This window comes from Polistes canadensis, unplaced genomic scaffold (genome assembly GCF_001313835.1).
Source record: "Polistes canadensis isolate GaletaPanama2010 unplaced genomic scaffold, ASM131383v1 scaffold_164, whole genome shotgun sequence".
Lineage (NCBI taxonomy): Eukaryota > Metazoa > Arthropoda > Insecta > Hymenoptera > Vespidae > Polistes > Polistes canadensis.
The window spans coordinates 301340-322340 of NW_014569711.1; the positions used below are offsets into that span (position 1 = coordinate 301340).

General features: G+C 35.5%; 1 protein-coding gene across 17 annotated transcripts in view; it reads left to right on the forward strand.

The window, feature by feature from the left end:
• LOC106789093 (probable Ras GTPase-activating protein) overlaps window positions 1–21001 on the forward strand; it is a 135924-nt gene that overhangs the window by 93501 nt on the left and 21422 nt on the right. For 3 of the 17 annotated variants that reach the window (XM_014752944.1, XM_014752946.1, XM_014752945.1), the window contains exon 1: window positions 7132–8947. The exons of 13 other annotated variants lie outside the window; for them this stretch is intronic. In XM_014752944.1, coding sequence (XP_014608430.1) covers window positions 7684–8947 — 1264 coding nt within the window. In that variant the 5' untranslated portion in view covers window positions 7132–7683. Of the gene's footprint in view, window positions 1–7131; window positions 8948–21001 lie in introns of those variants that run through there. One more of the 17 variants, XM_014752942.1, reaches the window with a different exon arrangement.

The window sequence follows — 21001 nt, forward strand, 5'->3', positions numbered from 1 at the left end:
AATTATACTTCTTTAGCGTACCAAAACGAATCATAACCTCAAAAATAAATTCAATTTGCCCGCGCATCGTAAATATCGACGACAACTTCGTGGTGTTGATTTTTCGGTCGTATCTAACTTCACTTATCCAAAACGAGCCAAAATAAGTATAACTTCAAAAAGCTTATATAAGTTTCTTTTAAAAAACGATAAAAGATCGTCGTAAGAGTGGTACGTTAGAAACAACTTTACGATAATACATTCGACTCAGGTAGAAATCGTTGCGATCCGATCTTTCCTCGTGTATGTGTATACGTGCGTGTAGTCGTACGATCCGCCATTAATGGCAGTACACCCCCTACAAGGTGGTAGAGAAGATCACGGTCGTTCGTATAAGGCTTTCCAAGTTGTGGACTTGGATCGTTGACCGTGCAAGTTGATACCGTATTCTTCTTCGTCTCTCTTGTATTATTCGTCTTTTTTTACTTCTTACGCAAGCAAATCAATTTCTACTTCAAATCAACTTTAACCTATTCCTTCCTTTTTCCTTCTCTTTATCCATTCTAATGTTTCTAACGTTTCTAATACGATCGCGTGATCTCATAGAAATTACTTTTAACACGAATGAATTCCATTTAATATACTTGAAAATATTTTTTTTTGTTTTTCCGTTCGAACAGGTAAGAAGTACTCGTGAAATAAGTTACATCATTTTAATATATTACAAATTATATGTTATTAATAAAAAAAATGTTACCTTTGCTTTTTAGTTAGCTAATAATAATAATAATAATAATAATATCGTGTAACGACTTATATCCTCTTATACTTGTTTAGTAAATGTATTACGAAGTTAATGTCATTTTGTGCTTATGGGAAAAGTTTGAATAGCTATGGGATACTTGTCACAATAGGGAGGCGGGGGAGGGGATAGGTGTTTCATCGAGTGACGCATGACTAGTTTCTTAGCTTTTCTTTTTCTCTCTCTCTCTCTCTTTCCTTCTATCTTTAGATTTCCTTTTCTTCTTCTGAAGAAAAGGGGCGTGGCTCGGCGTATGGTTTCACTTGCATCTAGCTGCTGCACATTGGAACTCTTCTTGAGTCAAGCGTCTTCATTCTCGATTCTTATTTTTCATTCAATGTTCATTTGCTTTCGCGTCATGGTAGGATGTGTAAGATCCTAAATTTAAATAATTACTAATTTTTAAAAATATTTTCCTACAATTTATAGCACGATTCTTGTCATCTTAATTGTTTTAGGTGTAAAAGAACATACACACGCGCGCACATGCGATGGACAATTTGTGTCTTTCATGGCAGCATGTTATTCCTGGAATGAAAGATCATAAACGTAAATGCTACTTTTAAAGGGTATCGGAAGTTCTTTGCTCGTGTTGACTGGCACGCGTGTTCACGTTCCGTTATTTCCTGTCCCGGCACGAGTCTCGTTTTAGTGCGTTCACTACGGTGGCGTTGTTGGTTGCATCACACGTTTCATATTTACCTTTATTTTGTCAAACAAAATCGAGTAAAGATATCATTATCTTCGACAGTTTATTCCATCAAACTCGTTCAACGTTTGCTTATACATTATTTTTTATATTATTACATTATCTGTCATTAGAAATTTATTGGCAGATTAACGGCGGGAATTTCAAAATCACTTTCGTGCAAAACAATTCAATGTTTATTAGTACTGTTTGGAACAAACTAATGATTAATCATAGTATTCGTAGTTTCTCGTTTGAGCATTTCCTTCAACCATTGTTGCTGAGAACCACAAAATGCAGTTGGCATCAACCGGTCCAACTTGTCGTAGTAACAGTTCCACTTATCAAGGAAATAATTTCCCAAATCGCATTTTGGTAAGGGCAACTTTTCACATGGTTCACCTGTTAAATTTATATTAATTTTTTGTATTTAAATAAAAAAATTTTTGTCTCTGTATTATTTTTAATGAAATTTTGTACCTCCACAAAGAGTACGAGGACAATCGTGTTGAAGACCGTTCCGATGATAACAATCGCAGTCGACGAACACTTGACCCGCATAGAGTTCTCTTGATTTCACTCGCCTCAAACGACGTTTTCTTCTCGTCGTCGAACAACTCTTTTGCGAACTCTTATCCCCGGTTGGCTCTGACCTCGGGAATTTTGTTTCCGGTGGTGAAACTTTTTCAACAATTCTATTCTGTGAAATTGGAATGGGTTTATCATACTCTTCGTAGTATGATATTTCAATTTTTAACACATGCACAGTGTGGATAATGGAAAATAAATATTCTTAACGTTTTAACATTTAAATGGAACAATATTACCATTTTTCAATTGAAGTTAATAATATTTTATTTAATATATAGACACTCTTGTACAAATTAGTTTACACTCACACACACACAGAGAGTCTAAGTACAGATTGTGTGATCTAATTGACACGTTCGAGTAGTTTCTCGTTTCATTGGAATCGTTTGGTCCTCATTTCTCTCCAATTTGCTATGACACTGTTCTCGTTTTTCAAGTTCTAAAAGGGCTCGAGGTATAGGAAGGAAGCACTCGTCCTGAAGGCCATTCCTTTTTGATCGACACGCTCGATACTTATCTAATTGGCTCTTTGAAATGTAATCCTTATAACGTTCTAGAGAATCTTGCGAAGCAGATAAGGAAAACGCGTCCTTAGAATATTTTCTTAGAATGGTAGGACATTCTAAGGATTCTACAGGTGTTCGAGTAATTCTGGTATCTCTTCTACATTCTTCTTCACTTTTTAAAGACACCTGTCTTGGTTTACCAAGCAATGATTTCTCTAAAGGTTTGCAGCATCTTACTGGACAAATACGATTTGGTTTCTTCATTGATCGATCAACAGAAGTCGGAGGAAGCATTGATTGCAAAGCTGTTGTTGAGTCCAGACCATTTCTACGTTCACAATCCTGTGATTGTAGAAATTTATCAGCAGCACCGGTACAAGTGGCTACACAATTTGGCGGAGATCGATAAATATATTCTTTAGGATTTATTATGCTTTCTAAAATTTCTGTCTGTCTTTGGTCTCCATTTGTATGATCGTATTCTTCTACATCTTTTCTCGTTGGCACACATTCGGCTTGAATTTCCGTAGATTCGGGACACCTTTCTCGATGATCAGAAACTTGAATTTTGTCTCGCATTGGTTCGTAAAGAATCTTCGAAACAGAACATTCGTCATCGTTGAAAATTTGTCCCGATTCCAAAGCATAAGTTCGTAGTGTAGGTTCGCAAGTGTCTTTGATTGGACACGAGGTTACCCTAAACATAGACAAAATGAATAACGAAGTCATCCATGCATAATATTTGAGTTTTGAATATTACCTAGAATATGGTCCACTTGGTGTATGTTTAGCTTCAACGTATAGACCCATCTTCTGACTGTTTCCATCTGAATCTAAAGGTGGCACTTGAAGAATTTGAGCCACTGGTCTATTAAAGGCATCCAAACGACACTCTAAGATCGTACATCCCGAGGGATAATCTTGACGACAAATGGCCAACGTAGACGAGGGTAAAATTGTAGAAACGTCCTGGCCATCGGCCTGTCGAAATCAAATTACATGCACCTCCAATTTTCTCTTCCTTTTTGTTTTTTTTTTCCCCCTTGTTAACGTTTGACTTTTTCGTTCGCAGTTCGTACGAAGCTTTTAATGATTTTAATTAATTTTCTTTTTGTTTGTTTTTTTTTTTATTCTACGAGTGAATTGGGGACTCGTTAATTCAATTTTGTTGGACTATTTTTATTTCGGCTCTTTTTTTTTTATGATTTAAGAACGAGAAAGGATGTGACAGAAAGTAATAATAAAAGGAGTCAACAGCTGCAAAGAAGAAAAAAAAAGAAAAAAAAGAAGGAATGAAAAGAAAAGGAAAGATGGCGGGGTCGCGTAGAAATTGCGAGGGACGTAGGACGATTAGTTGGGAGGAAAAAGAAAAAGTCAAATACAATGAACGGAGAAGAGGCTGTTGACTCGTTTATAGCCGCATTTCTTTCATCTTTCTCTCTTTCGTCTCACTCTTCCACCGTTTAGTTGAATTTTTCTTCTCCGCCGACAATTTCCGTCGAACTTTTTAATATATACTTTTTTTTTTCCATTATCCACGAAAGACTTCGTAAAGTACGAGGAAAGAATACGAAATTATCTTACTGGATTACTCGAACGTTTCTTATTGTTGTTCTGATCAATTTGAACGCAAATTGCCGCTGGTATTTTATCGGTTCTGGTATCCTTTCTGAAATCATATATAATATAGTTTTCCTTTATTAACTCCTTTCGTGATATTTTAAATAATTATCAAATTATTTTACATATTTTTCTTCTCGACATTATTTATAAAATCCTTATTCTCTATTATTTCTCTTGGAATCTTTTTATTTTATTATAGCGTTTGCGTTCGAATCGTAATAAAAATATTGAATATTATAATTTGACAAACTTTTGTTCCGCCCTGTATTATTGTGTATCGCAAATTTGATTATAATAGTGAATTTAACGATCGAATGAACAAGTCGAATATGATGACAATATGAAGAAAAAAAAAATGAAATTGTGCACAAAGAGAACATTTGAAAAGAGAACATGTGAGAGGATAGGTGATTGGAAGGGGGCTTTAAGTTAAGTGCAAACGATTACAATAATCTTTTTTGTTACTCCTTTGGAAAGTCTAACTCTAAATGGTATTGGTATTGTTCGAGGTCACGAATTTTGCATTGCTCGGTAAGCCGGCACACGTTCGTCCGGTGGTCATCGATTGAAATACGAAATAAGCATGCTGACCAATGTCCTGTTAGAGTATGTAAATTAATTCACTTCCCTCCAAGTACAACCCTTTTATCGTTTCTTTTGATGTTACTTTCTCGACAGCTGCCTCTCATTCCTGCATCTCGGTGCACGATTTTCTTTTTTTTGATCATGCTTCATTAGCTCTTATCAATGATATTAATTTTTCTTAATTTTTATTTGCGAAAAAAAAGAAATTTGTTTTTTATTTTATTTTAACTTACAAAGCAACGATATTCATCGTTTCATCCTGTTGAACATTCTCGGAAATCATCGTTACGTTGAAATCGATTTTGTAATCGTCGAATTTGCATAAAAGGAATCCAATCGCCAAGGTTAAAACGATTTTGAAAGGGAACGGAATTTGAAAGGGAAACAGATATATGTATCACGAAATTCTTTTCCAATCAGTAGAATGAATCATAAACACGGGCAGGAATTTAGAGAAATAAGTTGATTGACGACGACGACGACGACTTACGTTCGAGTTCGTTGAACGTAGCTGTCGATGATCTTATCGATTCTTCTCGAATGAACGAGATTTATATAAACGTATTCGTATCTACAGGATTGATCAAAAGTTTATTCATAATTTAAACCAACAACAACAACAACAAAAATCTTTTTTTTTCTATTTTACGATTAAAACATCGATCAGAAAGAAAAATATTCGATATTTTATTAAACATGAATTCGAAGCTAATGTAATTGAATATTACACGGTAATAACATAGATGAAGTATACTAATTCATTGAATACTGAATATTCACTAATAACGATTATCCCATAAAGGAAGATTATCCATGAATCGTTGATTCTACTTGACATAGATTCACACCTACTTTCATACATATGTATGTATGGGTTTTATTAAATAAGACTCTGTTATTAGTCCCCTGCGACGCCATTTTGAGAAATATCATTAAACTAAGTAATTAACGTTTAGGTCATCTTTATTTAGAGCCATCCCGCAGCGTCTGCAGAAAACGAGTGTCGGATTTACGAGACGAGATTAAGGAACACGGAGATGAAGTGATATTAACGTAGGGGAAAAGAAAAGGATGGAGAATGAAAAAGTATGAGAAAGTGAGAGAGAGAGAGAGAGACAGAGAGAAAGGGATGAGCATTAAGGGAATGACGCGTGGGAAGAAAAGCTTGGAGGCTGTAGTCTCTTTCGTGTGGGCGAGAGACGTTGCATCTTCTCTCTCTCTCTCTTTCTTTTTTCTTTTTTTTTGAGTCTGCACTTGAGACGCTCCATGAGAAAGAGAGAGACATTAAAAAAACGAAATAAAAAACTCGCTCGGTTTTATCGCCAAAGTGTGAGATGCGTTACCAAGAGAATGGATAAATCAGAAGGGTGAAATATCGAATCGATTCCCTCGAAGGTGGTCTCCCAGAGAAGGTGTTAATGATACTGTCGTAATACGTGTAACTGTACGTTCATTTCATTTCTAAATGAAAACAATGATGTAAGATATCGTTAATTATATTAAATGGTTGTATTTCTAAGAGTTTAGATATTCGTCGTTTTATCAGAATTGCATTAGATTCTTTGTAACGATTGTTAGATCGTTGTCGAATTATACAAAAGTTTAGATAAGTTAAGAATGGGTTGGAATTTTTGGAACTTCAAGTATCTAAATGTTATCGTCGAAACGTGTTGTAATGATAGACTCCCCTTCTTTTATATTCGTCACGTTTGACTTTTTTTACATTTTTTTTTTTTTTTCGTTTCTTTCCTTTACTTTCTTCTTTTTCTTTTTTTCTTCCGTTAGACACGACCAGGCACTTCTCGTTCCACGCACGATTCATCCGTGCGTCCCTAGCGTAACATAAAAGAAAAAGCTTCTTCTTCGTCTTACGCATTTGCGACGAATGTGAGACTGGCGCCAGCGAGAAGGATATGATTTTTCTTTTGCTTTATTTCTCTTACTAAATTTAGAATAGATCTTTTAGAGAAAAAGTACTTATCTCAAAATATATCAAATCTTAACGAAAAATACATTTTTGCAATGAATTAGAAAATCGGAGGATTAGTTTAACGTTTCGGTAGTGATAATTCCAATATTTTATTCGCGTCTTCTTCCATTTCTTATTATTAATCAAATATGAAATATTAAAGGAAAGTTTGTGATCGTGAAATAGATGTTAAATATCCCGCGACAATTGTTCGAAAAAGCAACGTTTTGATTGGTCCATCGAAATATGGAACTTGAGGAAAGCGTAGTGTAGGCCACGTTAGTGGCGCATGCACGATCACGTGACCCCTACAATTCCGAAGCTTCGAAGAAGGGCCGAGCGGGGCGCTGCAGGTTTTTGTCGGATTAAAACGCAACGCTTTGAACAGATAGTCGCGAGCGCTTCAGCCGTGAGGATCGTTTTCTCCTTGAGATTTTTTCTTCATTCTCGTATCTCTCAAACGTGTTAAGTAGTTTAAGTTTTATTCGAGTTTACGAGAGGAATGCGACGAGTTAAATTTATACGCGCGTCTACAATTCTTTGTTCTCTTCGTTATACTCGATCAACGTACATTTTGATTTTTCTCGAAATATCAACAATATTGTTTATTCGATGATAACGCAATTTGCAATATATAAATATATTTATGCGTGTATGCGTGCCAAAGTTAAGATCACAATCGTATCGCAGGTAAAAAAAAGATAAAAGTCGTTGATGATTCATATTGGTATTTCGATGAAAGAAATATTTCGTGTGAATTTCACTCGGTCGGAATTTTTCTTAATCGAATCGTGACTTCAATGAGGCAAGGAGATAGAGAAGAAGAAGAAGAAGAAGAAGATGCTTCTTCCATCGTTAGGTGCCTTTTTATTCTCTCCCTCTCAATCTTTCACTTTCTAAATCGTAATGTCCTCGTTGAAGAAGAAGACATGCCTCTTGTATGACTGCGAAGCCCGAAAGATTTCTCGAAGTCGGGGTCGTGTACGTGTTCAAGAATAAATCACGGATAAAGAATTCTTCGTCGTTTAGGGTTCTTTCTAATTTCCGTTTGAAAATAAATGACGTGTCGTTTTATTCGAATCGATTGTCCAAAAATGAGGGAGATTATGTGATAGCCATGTTGAACATGGATAATTCGAACGAATCGCCAAAAAGGCGATCGACCTTTTACGTTTCCTTGGATGGGGGAGAATCTCGACAACCGGCTGCAAAGATTCCCAAAACTGGGAATAATTTAATGAAATCTCAAGATGGACAACAAAAGCAAGATAATACGAATAACAAATCATCGTCGTCGTCGTTCGTATGTAACACTTTTCCGATCGGTAATTCGAAAACGACGTCTGCCATTGGCGGTAGTGTTGCTGCCGTGCCAAAGATGATTCTAACAAGGACTTTGAGCAACAACGAGTCAATACCGAGTTGTAGAAAACCGGACAATGGTTTGCCTGAGCCTTACAGGGGCAAAGTCCAGTCTTTGACAAGGATATTTGAAAGCGCTAAGGGATCTAACGATCGATCCAGTAGTGTAGGAAATGAAGAAAGGAAAAAGGTAGAAAGGACTAGGTCCTTTAAAACTATCGAGAGGTTTCAGAATCGATTTACCGGTCGGAAGGATTCGGCCAGGAAAGAGAATCGTTTGAACAATACGATTGCTTGTTTCGAACTCGAGGAAGAGGATAATAATAAAAGAAAGAAGAAGAGTAAGAACGATGAGAACGAGAGTATTATCGATGATAATAACAGGATCAGCGTGGTCAACAACAACGTGGTCAACGTGAAATGTTCATCCAATGGTGGTGGTAGTGATGCTGCAGGTGTTGTTGGTGCTGGTGCTGGTGCTGGTGCTAGTGCTGGTAACAACGTAAAAGGGGAAGAAAAGAAACAATCTAACAGTAATACGACTTTGACGAATCTCTTGATAAGAAGGACTCACAGTACGAAATTAGCACGAAGCGGTAGTTGTTTGGTTCGTTCTGCCAACAGACATGCTTCCGTCGATAGTAGTTCCTCTTCGATCGTAGCAGTGGCTGCTGCTGCTGCTGCTGCTTCGGTCGTCGGTGCCGAGAAACGTCTCGTCGTACCTGAGAAAGCTAAGGATCGTGACCGCGAGGTCACGGCCGATCCTTCTGCGGACAACTCAGACTGCATCGAGTCCTCCCTCTTCGAAGATGCACCGGACATCGATGGGGGAATGCATTCTGGTAACACGCGTTATTATTATTCTATCTTTATATTCATTTCTTTTTTCTTCCTTTCTAATTGTGCTCGTATTTGACAATTAACAAAACACAATTAAAACAATTGATACTCTATTGTATATACGATATTTTATCCCCCCATATCGAATTTCTAGAGATTTAAAATATTCAATAATATTTTACTAATTTTTTTTAACTCAAATCGAAGGAGGAGGATACATTTTTTAAATTAGAAATGTTGATAGATAAGAAGGAACGATACTACTACCAGGCGTCATTATTATTCTCTCGTTTGCCCTGTCCCAGTCGGAGATTCTTGTCTTTGGATGATAGACGGATCGTTTGAAAACGCAGATGGATTCGATGAAGCATCATAGTTCATTTCTCTGGTAGAATCGAGTTGAATTGCCCGAAGCTATTGGACGAGACTTTTCCTCTCTCTCTTTCTCTCTCTCTTTCTCTCTCTCTCTCTCTTTTCTCTCATCCGAGTTTTACGAAGCACCAAGGAATATAATCGTAATTACAAAGTGCGAAATTATAGAGTCCGCATTATGGCCCGAAGGACCGAGACGAACTTTCTTAAGGGCTCGCGTATGACGCCCAGTAAACTTAAACTCGACTGTTTTATTCCGATCATCTTCCTTTTCTTTCATGTGTCTACGCAAAAAAAAAGAATATAGTCAAGAGAGAAAAATACGTTGACCAACGTGGAATTACGTTTATCTTAAGAAAATATCGTTTTTCGTTCTTGTAATTCTTGATCGAATTCTTATTAACCCCTTGCCTCCTTGCCACCCTCCGCCCCACCCNCCCCCCTGCCGCAACGGAATTTTCAACGAAAGTATACGAGATATATTCTTACGCGAGAGAATCGAAATATTCTCCCCGTGGAACTTTATTAAAACCGCAAGAAAAACGATAGCCAAGCCTGCGGTCTTTTACCACCGTCCCCTACCACCCCACCCCACCCCCCTGTTCGAGACATCAATGCGTCGGTATGTTGCACGGAATAATAAATAAATAAATAAATGAATGAATGAAAAATATATATAAAATATCCTCGGGGTGCTCCTCGTATCCTACTTTTTGTATTTTATTTTTTTACATCGTTCCAAGCTCCCAAATATATCCTGGTTTTTTTTTTTTTTTCTTTTTTCTTTTTCAAGAGTAAAGAGAACTCATTCCGCTACGAACACGTTTACCCAACCTTTTATTCTCTTTCTCTCTCTCTCTCTCTCTCTCTCGAACACACGTTCGGTAAGCCGCAGTATGAAAAAAAGTGAAAAGAAGAGGAAAAAAAAAAAAAGAAAAAAAGAAAAAAGACAGAGAGATTGCGATGACACCGCAGATTGCAGCTTCATTACCGTTAGGCCGCAGGTAAAGTTGAAGCAAGAGTGGAGGGACGCCTGCCTGATTTCGTGCTCTAATTTTTCTTCTCATTTTTGTGCAAAGAAAAGAGAAGAAAAAAAAGAAAAAAAAAAAATCAGAGAGAGAAATATCCTGGCAAACCACCACCCTTACAAATCGTTACGTATTATTATTATTATATATGGGATGCACGTATACGCGACGAGGGGGTATTAAAATCCAGAAATTCGAAACGTTTTATTATCCTTCCCACCCCTAACCCCCATTTCACATTATTTCTAGGACGTTTATTTTTTATCCGAAATTTTTTGTACTGAGTAAGCAATAGATATAGAGAAAGAGAAAGAAAATACTTGCACTATTGTATCATACTTGTATCACTATTTGATAGATTCGCAATTATTTATGATTTAAGATGCATAAATCTTATATTATATATGAACAATTGGTAGGTCATATTTGTATGGCTAGTTGTTGTTGTCATGTTGTCAATGCAATAACTTTAAACGCGTGTTTTCTCAAACGGAATAAAATTTATGCGAGGGCGATTGTTTATATTACGATGCAGAGAGGAGGAGCAAGGTCATCGAACCGAGGGAACATACACGCGTGTAGCGTACGTATGCACTTACGTACATATAGGATTTACGCAAGAGCGGCGAGTTTTGCATCGCGAGACGACCGGGGTTTAGTGAGGGGCGGGGGAGGGGGAGGGAGGTAAAGAGTGGGTCGAGAATACGTGGGACGATTATCTATCGCGACACATTTTTTCGAAACGAGCATGGGTGATCCACTTTGCGGCTTATATATTCCGCGTTACCAGCTGTTTTCCGTGCTTTTATCAAGTTCAACGCTGATCGAACGGACGTGACGTAATAATAATAATAATAATAATAATAATCATTATTATTCGTACAGAGACGATTATCGTTTAAACTTTGTATATCTTCGACAAACCTCTCTTCTTCGAATCTTCCCGTACAAAATTTTCGTACAAAATGTAAAATGACAAAATCAACGGGTTACGTAAAAGAGAAATAATTATTTATCATCGATGTAACTTTTTATCGTTGAGAGAATATCATCGTGCACTTATTAAAATGTTAACATAAATGATATACGGGTTCAAAGTTTTAGAATGGATTTTTTTTAAAATCATTAAGATAACTTTTGTTTCGTTCTGTATAGCAAACGAGAAAAATAAAAAATGTGTGTCAGCAGTATCCCTATCGGAGCGATAAAAAAATTAGCAAGAGGATAAGCGAGATTGTAATACATCATCTTATATGTTAGATATTTAATTACAATTTGTATTGTTTTTTTTTTTTTTTTTTATTTCTACGTAATATAAATGAAATAATATAATAAAGAGAATTATAATATATTGGGTCATGTGGATTCGTAGAATATTGATACGAATCTATAAGAGAGATTTTTGCAGATTAATCCTGGTTGGCAATGAGAGCGAGTTTTTCCTCGTTAAAGATGATCATGCTGATAATCGAGATTCTCCTCCTCCGGTTGGTGAATATGGAAATCTCTCTCTCTCTCTCTCTCTCTCTCTCTCTATCTATCTATCTCTATCTATCTCTATCTCGCAGTTTTGCAATTTAAGCTTCTCTAGCCCGTACAACCTCGTTACAAATTGCCATCTATCCAACCCTCGTAATTTCTCTCTCCTTCCCTCCCTCCCTCCCACCCTCCACCTTCCACCTTTGCCTTCTCCCCCTCTCCTTTTTTTTCTCTTTCAATTGATCGTGTCCTCGAGGATACATTTGCGCGGCCTACCGTTAACTAATGACTTTTGCGAACGACCAACACACGATGCACTCTTCTCGTATGCACGTACACACTCATACACGCACGAATGATCACCCACATACGAATATTCGACGTACTTTTCTAAACGTTAAGTATATACGAACTCATTGCAAGAGTTAAACTGTGACACGTTCCATGTTTCTCTCTCTCTCTCTCTTTTTCTCTCTGATGTCATTTCCTGCAGCTTTTGTACTTGCATTGTGACAAAATTGAGAATAGGCAAGACGATTAAATCTTATTCTAGCCAGCATGGATAACCTTTTGTCCTCTGAAGAATGAATGCTACTTCTTTGAGAGATTAGAATATGTTAACTGAATCATTTTTATTTTTTTGTAACTATTTAAAAATTGTATTGTATGTGCGTATATGTGTGTGTATGTATGTATGTAACTCATAAATTGCTTCTATTAAGAAACCTTTTTTTCATATGTGTGTTACAATAAAATATTTATACTCAAAAGGAAAAGAGTGCTGCATGCGCGCGAAATTGAATTATTTAAAAAGAAAACAGGTGGTGGGAAAGTAAACAGTTAAATTGACGATAATAGTAATAATAATAATAATGGAAAGAGTTAACGGTGAAAGGGCCGGATGTCTTTTCCGCTATTTGCGAAAGTAGACAAATCCCGTGAATGACTCATTCTCGTTCGATCTATCAACGAGAATATAATTCTTCTAGAATGAGAAATGAACTTCTTCTACTTATACTGTTCATCTTTCCCTTACTTCTTTGTCCCGTTCAAAAATATTGAATATATCAAATTCGGATCCGCTTTTACAGATAATAATAAGACTGACAAAAGCGTAGCTCTTTAATTCGCAAAAATGGGTCTCCCTTTAATAAGGCCTTTCATGGTACTCCCCTAACCTCGTCGATCCCCCTAAAAGCCATTATATGAGTTGATCTCTCTCTCTCTTTCTCTCTCTGTCTCTCTCTCTCTCTCACACACACTTTTAGTCACCGGTTTTAAAGAATTGATATTTAAAGTGTCCAAGTAAGTTACTTTTATTTTTCACTTTATTCTTATTTCGTATGGGAATCGCGTATTGTTTTGGATTTTGATTCGATATATAAATATTCTTTTATTATTTATATATATTTTATTATTAATTATATATATCTAGGTCTACCACGAAAAGTTTTGTCCGTTTTTTTAATTGAAATAACACACACAATTTTTTCATACATATAATAAAATATTTATCATAGAATATACTTTCCATCGTTACTTATTATTAAATAATAAAATAAAATAAAAAAATAAAATTAAATTAATTAAATAATAATAAATAATAATAATAATTTAATTAATTTAATTTTCTTGTCAGAGTTAATAACAACTTGTAAATGCGATTTTTTAAAAATGATTTATTTTTAGAGACGAAAAACTCAACAATATCGAACAAAACTTTCCGATAGATCTAAAATATATTTTGATAGAAATTATTATATTTATTATTTACCTTAATAAATATATTACTATTACCTAATTCCAATCTAGAATCTCGTGATCGAATTCGTAGATAAATGATGAATCTTGTCGATCTTATTAAAATTCGATTATTTGTTGAGAAAAAGATTTTGTGAAAGGGGTTCGTCCTAGTTGGGATATATTCGTGGGAGAAGAAAAGTTTTACGAGTTCGCCATGGGTACCTGACAGTATATCCTCTCTCTCTCTCTCTCTCTCCCTCTTTCTATTTCTCTTTTCTCGTAGTATAGAGTGAGGAAGAGAACTTAAAGGATCGCTTTCCGGTTTGCGATGGAGAAAAACGAATGGTCAGGGTCGTTAATCCTGAGGAGGATGACGAGGCGGTAGAGAAGTTCAGGGGACTCCGTTCGAGTAAACGTGACTCATGCTCGTTCGAGGAAGAAGATAAGAATAAGAAGAGCTCAAGATGGTGATGCTAAAAGAAGAAGAAAAAGAAGAAGAAGAAGAAGAGGAAGAAGAAGAAAGCTGTAATCTCGATGTCGAGGAACAAACTCGATTTTACTCGAGACGTAATCTCGTTAAATCCTTTTCGATTAAGGATACCTATTCTACTGTAAAATGTTTCATTTATTTTTTTTTTTTTTTTATTATCTTCAAGTTTTATCCGCTTTTTCCCCCCACCCCACCACCCCTTCTCGTCATTTAATATTTTACAATATTGAAAAATGTTCATTTCAAGAAATTCAATTTAAATCTTGGCTCGTAAACTTTCCAAACAATATTATTCCTCGATAATAATGTAAGAAATAGAAAAAAAAAAAAAATGAAAATAAATTAGAAACACGACGAGGTATTTCTTTTATTTTTCATTTTAAAAACAAATCATTTGTAAAAGAGTAAAAAAAAAATTAAAATAAAAAAAACGGTCAATATCCTTTCCGGTGAGAAAATAATCCGATTCGTAATCACCGTTCTCTAGGTAATTAACTCTTAAGCAAGAAGTAGGTCGAGTAAATGGCAAGTGTGACTGGATTGGAAAGAAAGAAAGAAAGAAAGAAAGAGATAAAGAGAGAGAAAGAAAGAGTGAAGGGTTGAGGGTGGGGTGGTATGGGGTGGGGGTGGGGAGGGACCATTAGAAGTAAAGCATTCGATTCAATTTCCTTTCTCCGCTTATTCCGCTTTCGTGTCTCATATAGAAACGTGTACTGGTGGACATTCTAAGACTGTGAAGGGGGTAGGGGTGGGGCAGAGGGAGGGGAATGGAACCCTTCCATGCGTCATGCTGTATAAAAGCCCGAGGTGATAAGAACTAGAGCGTGCACTTTGCGTATATAGGGTGGGTCTTACGTGTAGCTGACACGAAAACTAACGCATTTCTTCTCTTTCCTTCCTTCCTTCCTTCCATCTTTCTTTCTTTCTTTCTTTTCTTTCTTCACTGAAACGTGAAGCATGAATCATTCCTTCTGCTGTGCCATGTTGCCTCCTACCACTATTACAACTATTCGTGCTATTACTATTACTACTACTACCGCTACTTTGCACTTTTTTTTATCTTTTTTCTTTTTTTCTTTTTGTGTTTCTTTTTTTGATAGTCTTCCTTCCCTCGTTTTCTTTTAACGAAATACATAATTAAAACTATTCCAAGCCACTGAATAAGCAAACTTTACTCATGTCAGAGCCCCTCGACCAGCAGCACTCTTGGGACAGTCCGTTTAATCACGTATGCACGTTGCTACCATTTCTCGTTAAAGCCTAGTCGACCGTTCCATATCTGGGTCAAAAAGGCTGTCTAAAATATCTTTTTACCTACTCTAGCTAAATGTCAGAGGGTTAAAGGAATCTTTCCGAAAAATTTGATACAACGATCATCCTTTCATCGTTCAAATTACCAGCTCGAGGTAATAAATATCAATCAGGTTTATAACCGATAGTGTTACATCTTTTAATAGCTCAATAGAACGAATATAATTTATCTATATATAATGTAAGATTATATTTATATATAGTAACGTTTAACAAAAGAATTAATTTATATTTTACCGATAGAGAAAATGACAGGCAACCGTAATTTGTAATTATTGGGTTGTCCAACCAGTTGCTGATAGGATTTGTTCTTTTTGTTAACGATAAATAAATGACAATAATCGCTTGAAATATATGTGACAACGATAATAAAACAAATTTCGCTTCCTCGTAATAATATTTAGGTCATATAATAAATTTATGGATTGTAACATTTGTAGCAATGAAAAATAGACTTCCGTGAAAGTCGGGCAAGTCTTGTTAGGTGAGAGGCGCGTCGTGTTTAAATTAAATTAAAAAAAGAAAAAAAAAAAAAAAAAGAACCTATTGAAAATACGCGCTTTCCCTCGTCCAAGAGGCGAGAGAACACGCACTTGAGAATTTATGAATACGTTATTAAAATTTACAGATCCATGATATTTGAATTTCCCGCGCTCTCGCTATCCTTTCGCGCGGAAAAACGAAAGCCAACACTAGCACAGTGGTTTCGCGTGAACGCGAATCAACGAGAACAAACGTTTTACCTGTGCACGCGTATATGTGTGTGTATGTATGTATATATACACGTACATACAACGTCTCTTTCAAACGAGAGAGTACTCGAGATAAGATTAAGGGAGCAAAAAAGTGAAGTGCTCAGGGGAGAGACTGAAAACGACAAATCAAAATATAGCAGAATCCGTTTGGTAGACAAAACACTCTTCAATTTTTCTCTTTTTCTATTCTTTTTTTTTTTACAATTTTGTTTTATTCCATTCGAGATTTTGTCGAAGATTTTCTAACTTTTCTGACTTAGAAGTTTGTCCTTATTCGATTAATTAACCCTTTTTTTAGTGCTGAATACTTTTAACTGAAGTGATTTCTACGAATGAAATATTATAGTTTATTATTACTGTGATCAGATATGCTTATATTAATAAATTATATTTAATAATTAGAATTTTTCTTTCTAACAATATTATTTTTATCTGATAAGAGATACAAGAAAAATATTACATTATTTTAAATTCACATTGATAAACACACGCGTATCAACTTTTACCAAACGCATATATGCGTCTTTAGCACTTAAAGGGTTAATATTTAAATCTCGTTTAACTCGTCAGCTTTGATTGGATCGTTGTTTCTTTTTCTTCCTTGATTGATATCTATTATTATTATTGTTTAAATTAAATAATCATTTAACTGAAAGTATCATTTTTATTCGCGAATAAAATTACGATCACTTTGATTTTTGTTTATCTTGTCACACACAAATTGACAATTCATTCTGAAATAGAAAGGAAAACTAACGGAGCCTTGCTCTTCGTTAGCATCGTGTATTAAAAGAAAAGCAAAAAATTGGATAAATATTATCGGTGATGCACAAATCGAACGTTTTCACGGTTGGTGGTCATACGCGAGATAATGTTCTTAATTAGTTAATTAGAGCACCGAGCAGTAGCAGCAACGCGGTATCTCACTCGTCTCTCATTCACAAGGGGTGAACGACCTCTTATTAATTAATGGAAGAACGGTTTTGTTCGGGCGAACCTTTTTTTTTTTTCTTTTTTCCTTTCAGTCGAAGTTTCAATGACGATGCAACAATGCATTGTTCTATCGTAGATAAAATAAAAAAAAACTGTCATCCAATGTTGAACGAGTAAAATGCATATGTCACCTTCTTCATTAAACTTTTCCTATTGTATTTTTCCTCTATCTTGAAATTATCTTTATCCACGATTAATGATTGTCGTTTACAATCGTATTTTCATTCATATCAAATTTTACACGTACATCGGAATGTTAACAATCCAACAAACCAAATCCCACAGATGTTAATGTGAATATTTCAACGAAATACGGGAAGTAAGTTTAAGAATATTTGGTGTGCGTTTGCCTAGTCTTAAATCTTCCTCGGAATATCACGAAAATACATTTCATCGTTTCCGGATGCAGGGAGTCTGTAAATAAACCATACTGATGTGTTCCCACTCTAACACGCGTTTGTTTCAAAGGCCGATATTTTTGTATCGGTCGAGGGACGAGCCTTAGCTTTCGGTTTAAAACACCCAGACACGTGTATACACGCGCGTATATATTATATACGAGGAAGAAATAATCGTGAACATACGAACGAGTGTGGTTGCTTATTTTCTCTCTCTCTCTTTCTCTCTTTCGTTCGAGTACGTTATCTGGAGGGCAGATTCACGAATTAATCGAGGTTATCTCTTCCGTTTGCCTCTATGCCATCTGCTTAATATCATCGTTCGTACTTTGATCGAGTTTGAAAATTGCCTTTTCGTGTTATGCAATATCCTCCTCCTCCTCCTCCTCCTCCTCCTCTTCCTGCTCCTCCTTATCCTTTTCGTTTTATTTATTCGTTCCAACAACACTGAGTGATACAGATGCAAAACAATTAATTCAAATGATTCGATGTGTAAAACACTTTGTTAAAATGAAATTATCAAGCAAGAAATATTCGTGATTTTTATTTTATTTTATTTTATTTCATTTTCTTTTTTTTTTTTTTGAAACGTCGACCCTGGAGGATCGATATCTCTCTCGTTTATCATTTATCTCGTTCCAGTAAACGTAGGAACGTTTTTCGGTTAGGCTCAGAATGAGGATTTGTGATTCGGAGGGAATGAGAGGATTATTTTCGATGGGGGAGAAACGGAGATGAAGCTTAAAAGACCTAAGATAGATAGAAAGAGAGAGAGAGAGAGAGAGAGAGAGAGAGAGAGATAAAACATTGACAGAGAGAAAGCATTATGACCATAAGTGTCGATGATCTCAGTCTCGCATGTTCTACCAACAGCCTACCGAGTACTCTGACTTATTGCTCGAGCATTTAGAGGGGAAAATTAATGTTTCAAGAGAAAGAGAAAGAGAGAGAGAGAGACAAAAGGGATGGTGGATGGTTAAGCTTTAATTACAGTGATCTCTCGGTTAGCGAGAAAGTTCCCTCGCTCGATTCGAAGGTAAACGAGCTCGCGAAACAGCAAAAACGAGATTAATTGCCATTATCAAGTGTAATAATGTATCCAACATGCGTACGATCTTCTCCTTGTGTAGTAGAACGTTTCATAAGTCCTCCAAAATAAGAGAGAGAGAGAGACAGGCAGACAGACCGAAACGCATTGTACTCGCGTTCAAGGTTACTCGGTGCAGTAATCATTTTTTTTTTGTTTTTTTTTGTTTTTTTGTTTTATGGGAACACGTGCATACAGTTGCACGCCGCAGATGTGTTTTAGTTACGAATTGAAGATACGTATAATAATTTGCTTCTTCTATTGGAACAAAAAGAATGCTCACTGTCAATTATTTCTTTCTTTCTTTCTTTATAATAATAATAATAATAATAATGATGATGGATAATTAAAAATGATTTATATGACATAGAAAATGTACAGGTTAAAATTTGAAATTGGGTGTTTAATGCGAAATGAAATTACACGATGTAGGATAATTCCTCGTCGCGAGAAGAAAAAAAAAGAAAAAAAAAAGAAAAAAAAAAAAAAAGCGTTCATGGTGTCGCCTCGTTTACGCGAGAGAAAATTATACTTTATAATTAGTTTTCTCGTATAGCTTATATAGTATAAAACTGTAACTCTTGCGATTAGCGAAGTGGTTGGGATAACCGGTGCGTAACGCAAGCCAAGTGGTCACGTGCTCGTGCACATGCAGCTGCATTTTAACGCGACGTTGTTATATATGTACCACCTGCAAAATGAATTTAATTTAAATTCGAATTAACTTTTATTTAATGTACTTCAAAGTTTATACTTTTACTCGTTTTCCGTCATCGTCGTTGTCGTCGTCATAGTAGTAATAGTAGTAGTATTCATAGTATTATTCATAGTATTATTCATAGTTGCGAATAATTTTAAAAGAAATAAGCTCCTCCAGTTGGCATCTGGCGATCGTTTATGGTAGGGTCGCGTGCCAGGCCACGCTCTAATTATACTTCATTAGCATCAGGATAATCGTCTTTATTGGAGCAGAATGTCGATGGTTAGTAGAAGATAAACGAAAATGGAGAAAAGAAATAAAGAAATATATATATATATATATATATATATATATATATAGAGAGAGAGAGAATCTAAATGGAAAAGCAAATAAGAAACCAAACATTTTTTTTCTCTTCGTGTGCTAATTTTTATCCTTTTTTTTTTTTCTTTTACATTTTCTTTAATCATTTCGATAAGCCATAAGAGGAATACAATTATCCTAAATCATAGATTACAACAGTACACCCTTCATTATTATTTTTCTTTTTTATTCTATAATAGTACGTAAGTACCTCGGTAGTTTTTAAAGAAGAAGAAGAAGAAAAAGAAAACCCCTTTAAGAATTCGTAAGTTCTTTGTTCGTTAGTTGAATGCTTCCTTGTGAGCAACATGCTCATATCTTACGCCTCGTGAGCCTTCGAAGAATTCAACATTAATATGAATCGAACTACGTATATATATATATAGATCTGTACACACATTACGTACTTACGTACTGACCCAATTTCGAAAGATTTTATATCGATGACCGAATCACGCACGTCTCGCGCATTTTTCCGATTATTCTTCTTATTTATCGACCCAAGTAATAGAGATTACTTCGAAAGATTTATCTAATTCTATTTCGAAATCATCTTTATTTATTTCATTTTCTTTATTGAAATAATTCAATAAAGAAAAAAAAAGAAGATATATAAATTAAATCAAGAAATAAATCATACGCGCATTCACACACGCCCGCGCATATTATTATACACACATTAATAAGAAATTATTTTTGCTACGTTATAAAAAAAATTATGGATCATCTTAAAACGATAATGATTCAATTGGCAAGGCTAATTCATTCGTTATTTAATGGACTCGTGTTTAATGGAGCGTAGAAACTGGTGGTCAGGAGAGAAAGCTTCAAATGCACAACACCATAGCACTAGTAGTGCAATACGGTTTCGGAGAACTCTCCTTTATTTTTCTTCATTCACATACAGAGAAAGAAAAAGAGAGAGAAAAAGAGAAAGAGAGAGAGAGAGAGAGAGAGAGAGCAGCAACCCCAGCTAAACGAATTCCCATTTACAAAAGAGTTTCGAGAAGCTGTGTTCTGTACTATGGTGAGAGGAAAAAGGAAAGAAAGAAATGGGTTGTCGTCTAAGGGCAGCAACAGCTAGCTAAGCTTTTAGAGTACCATCGCCAATCGGAAATACTTAGGACAAAGTGCCTTAACAGAACTTCCAGAACTCGGATAGCCTTATGCCGTTTTCAAGGGAAGGTCGAATCGCCTTTCCCTTTTTTTCTTTTTTCTTTTTTTCAATATCCTTCGGGTTCATTTTATTCGACTACAAATTTCATATTTTTCTTTTTATTATCCCCCTCTTGTGTGACTTTATATTTTATTTTATTTTATAATTAGTATTATATTGT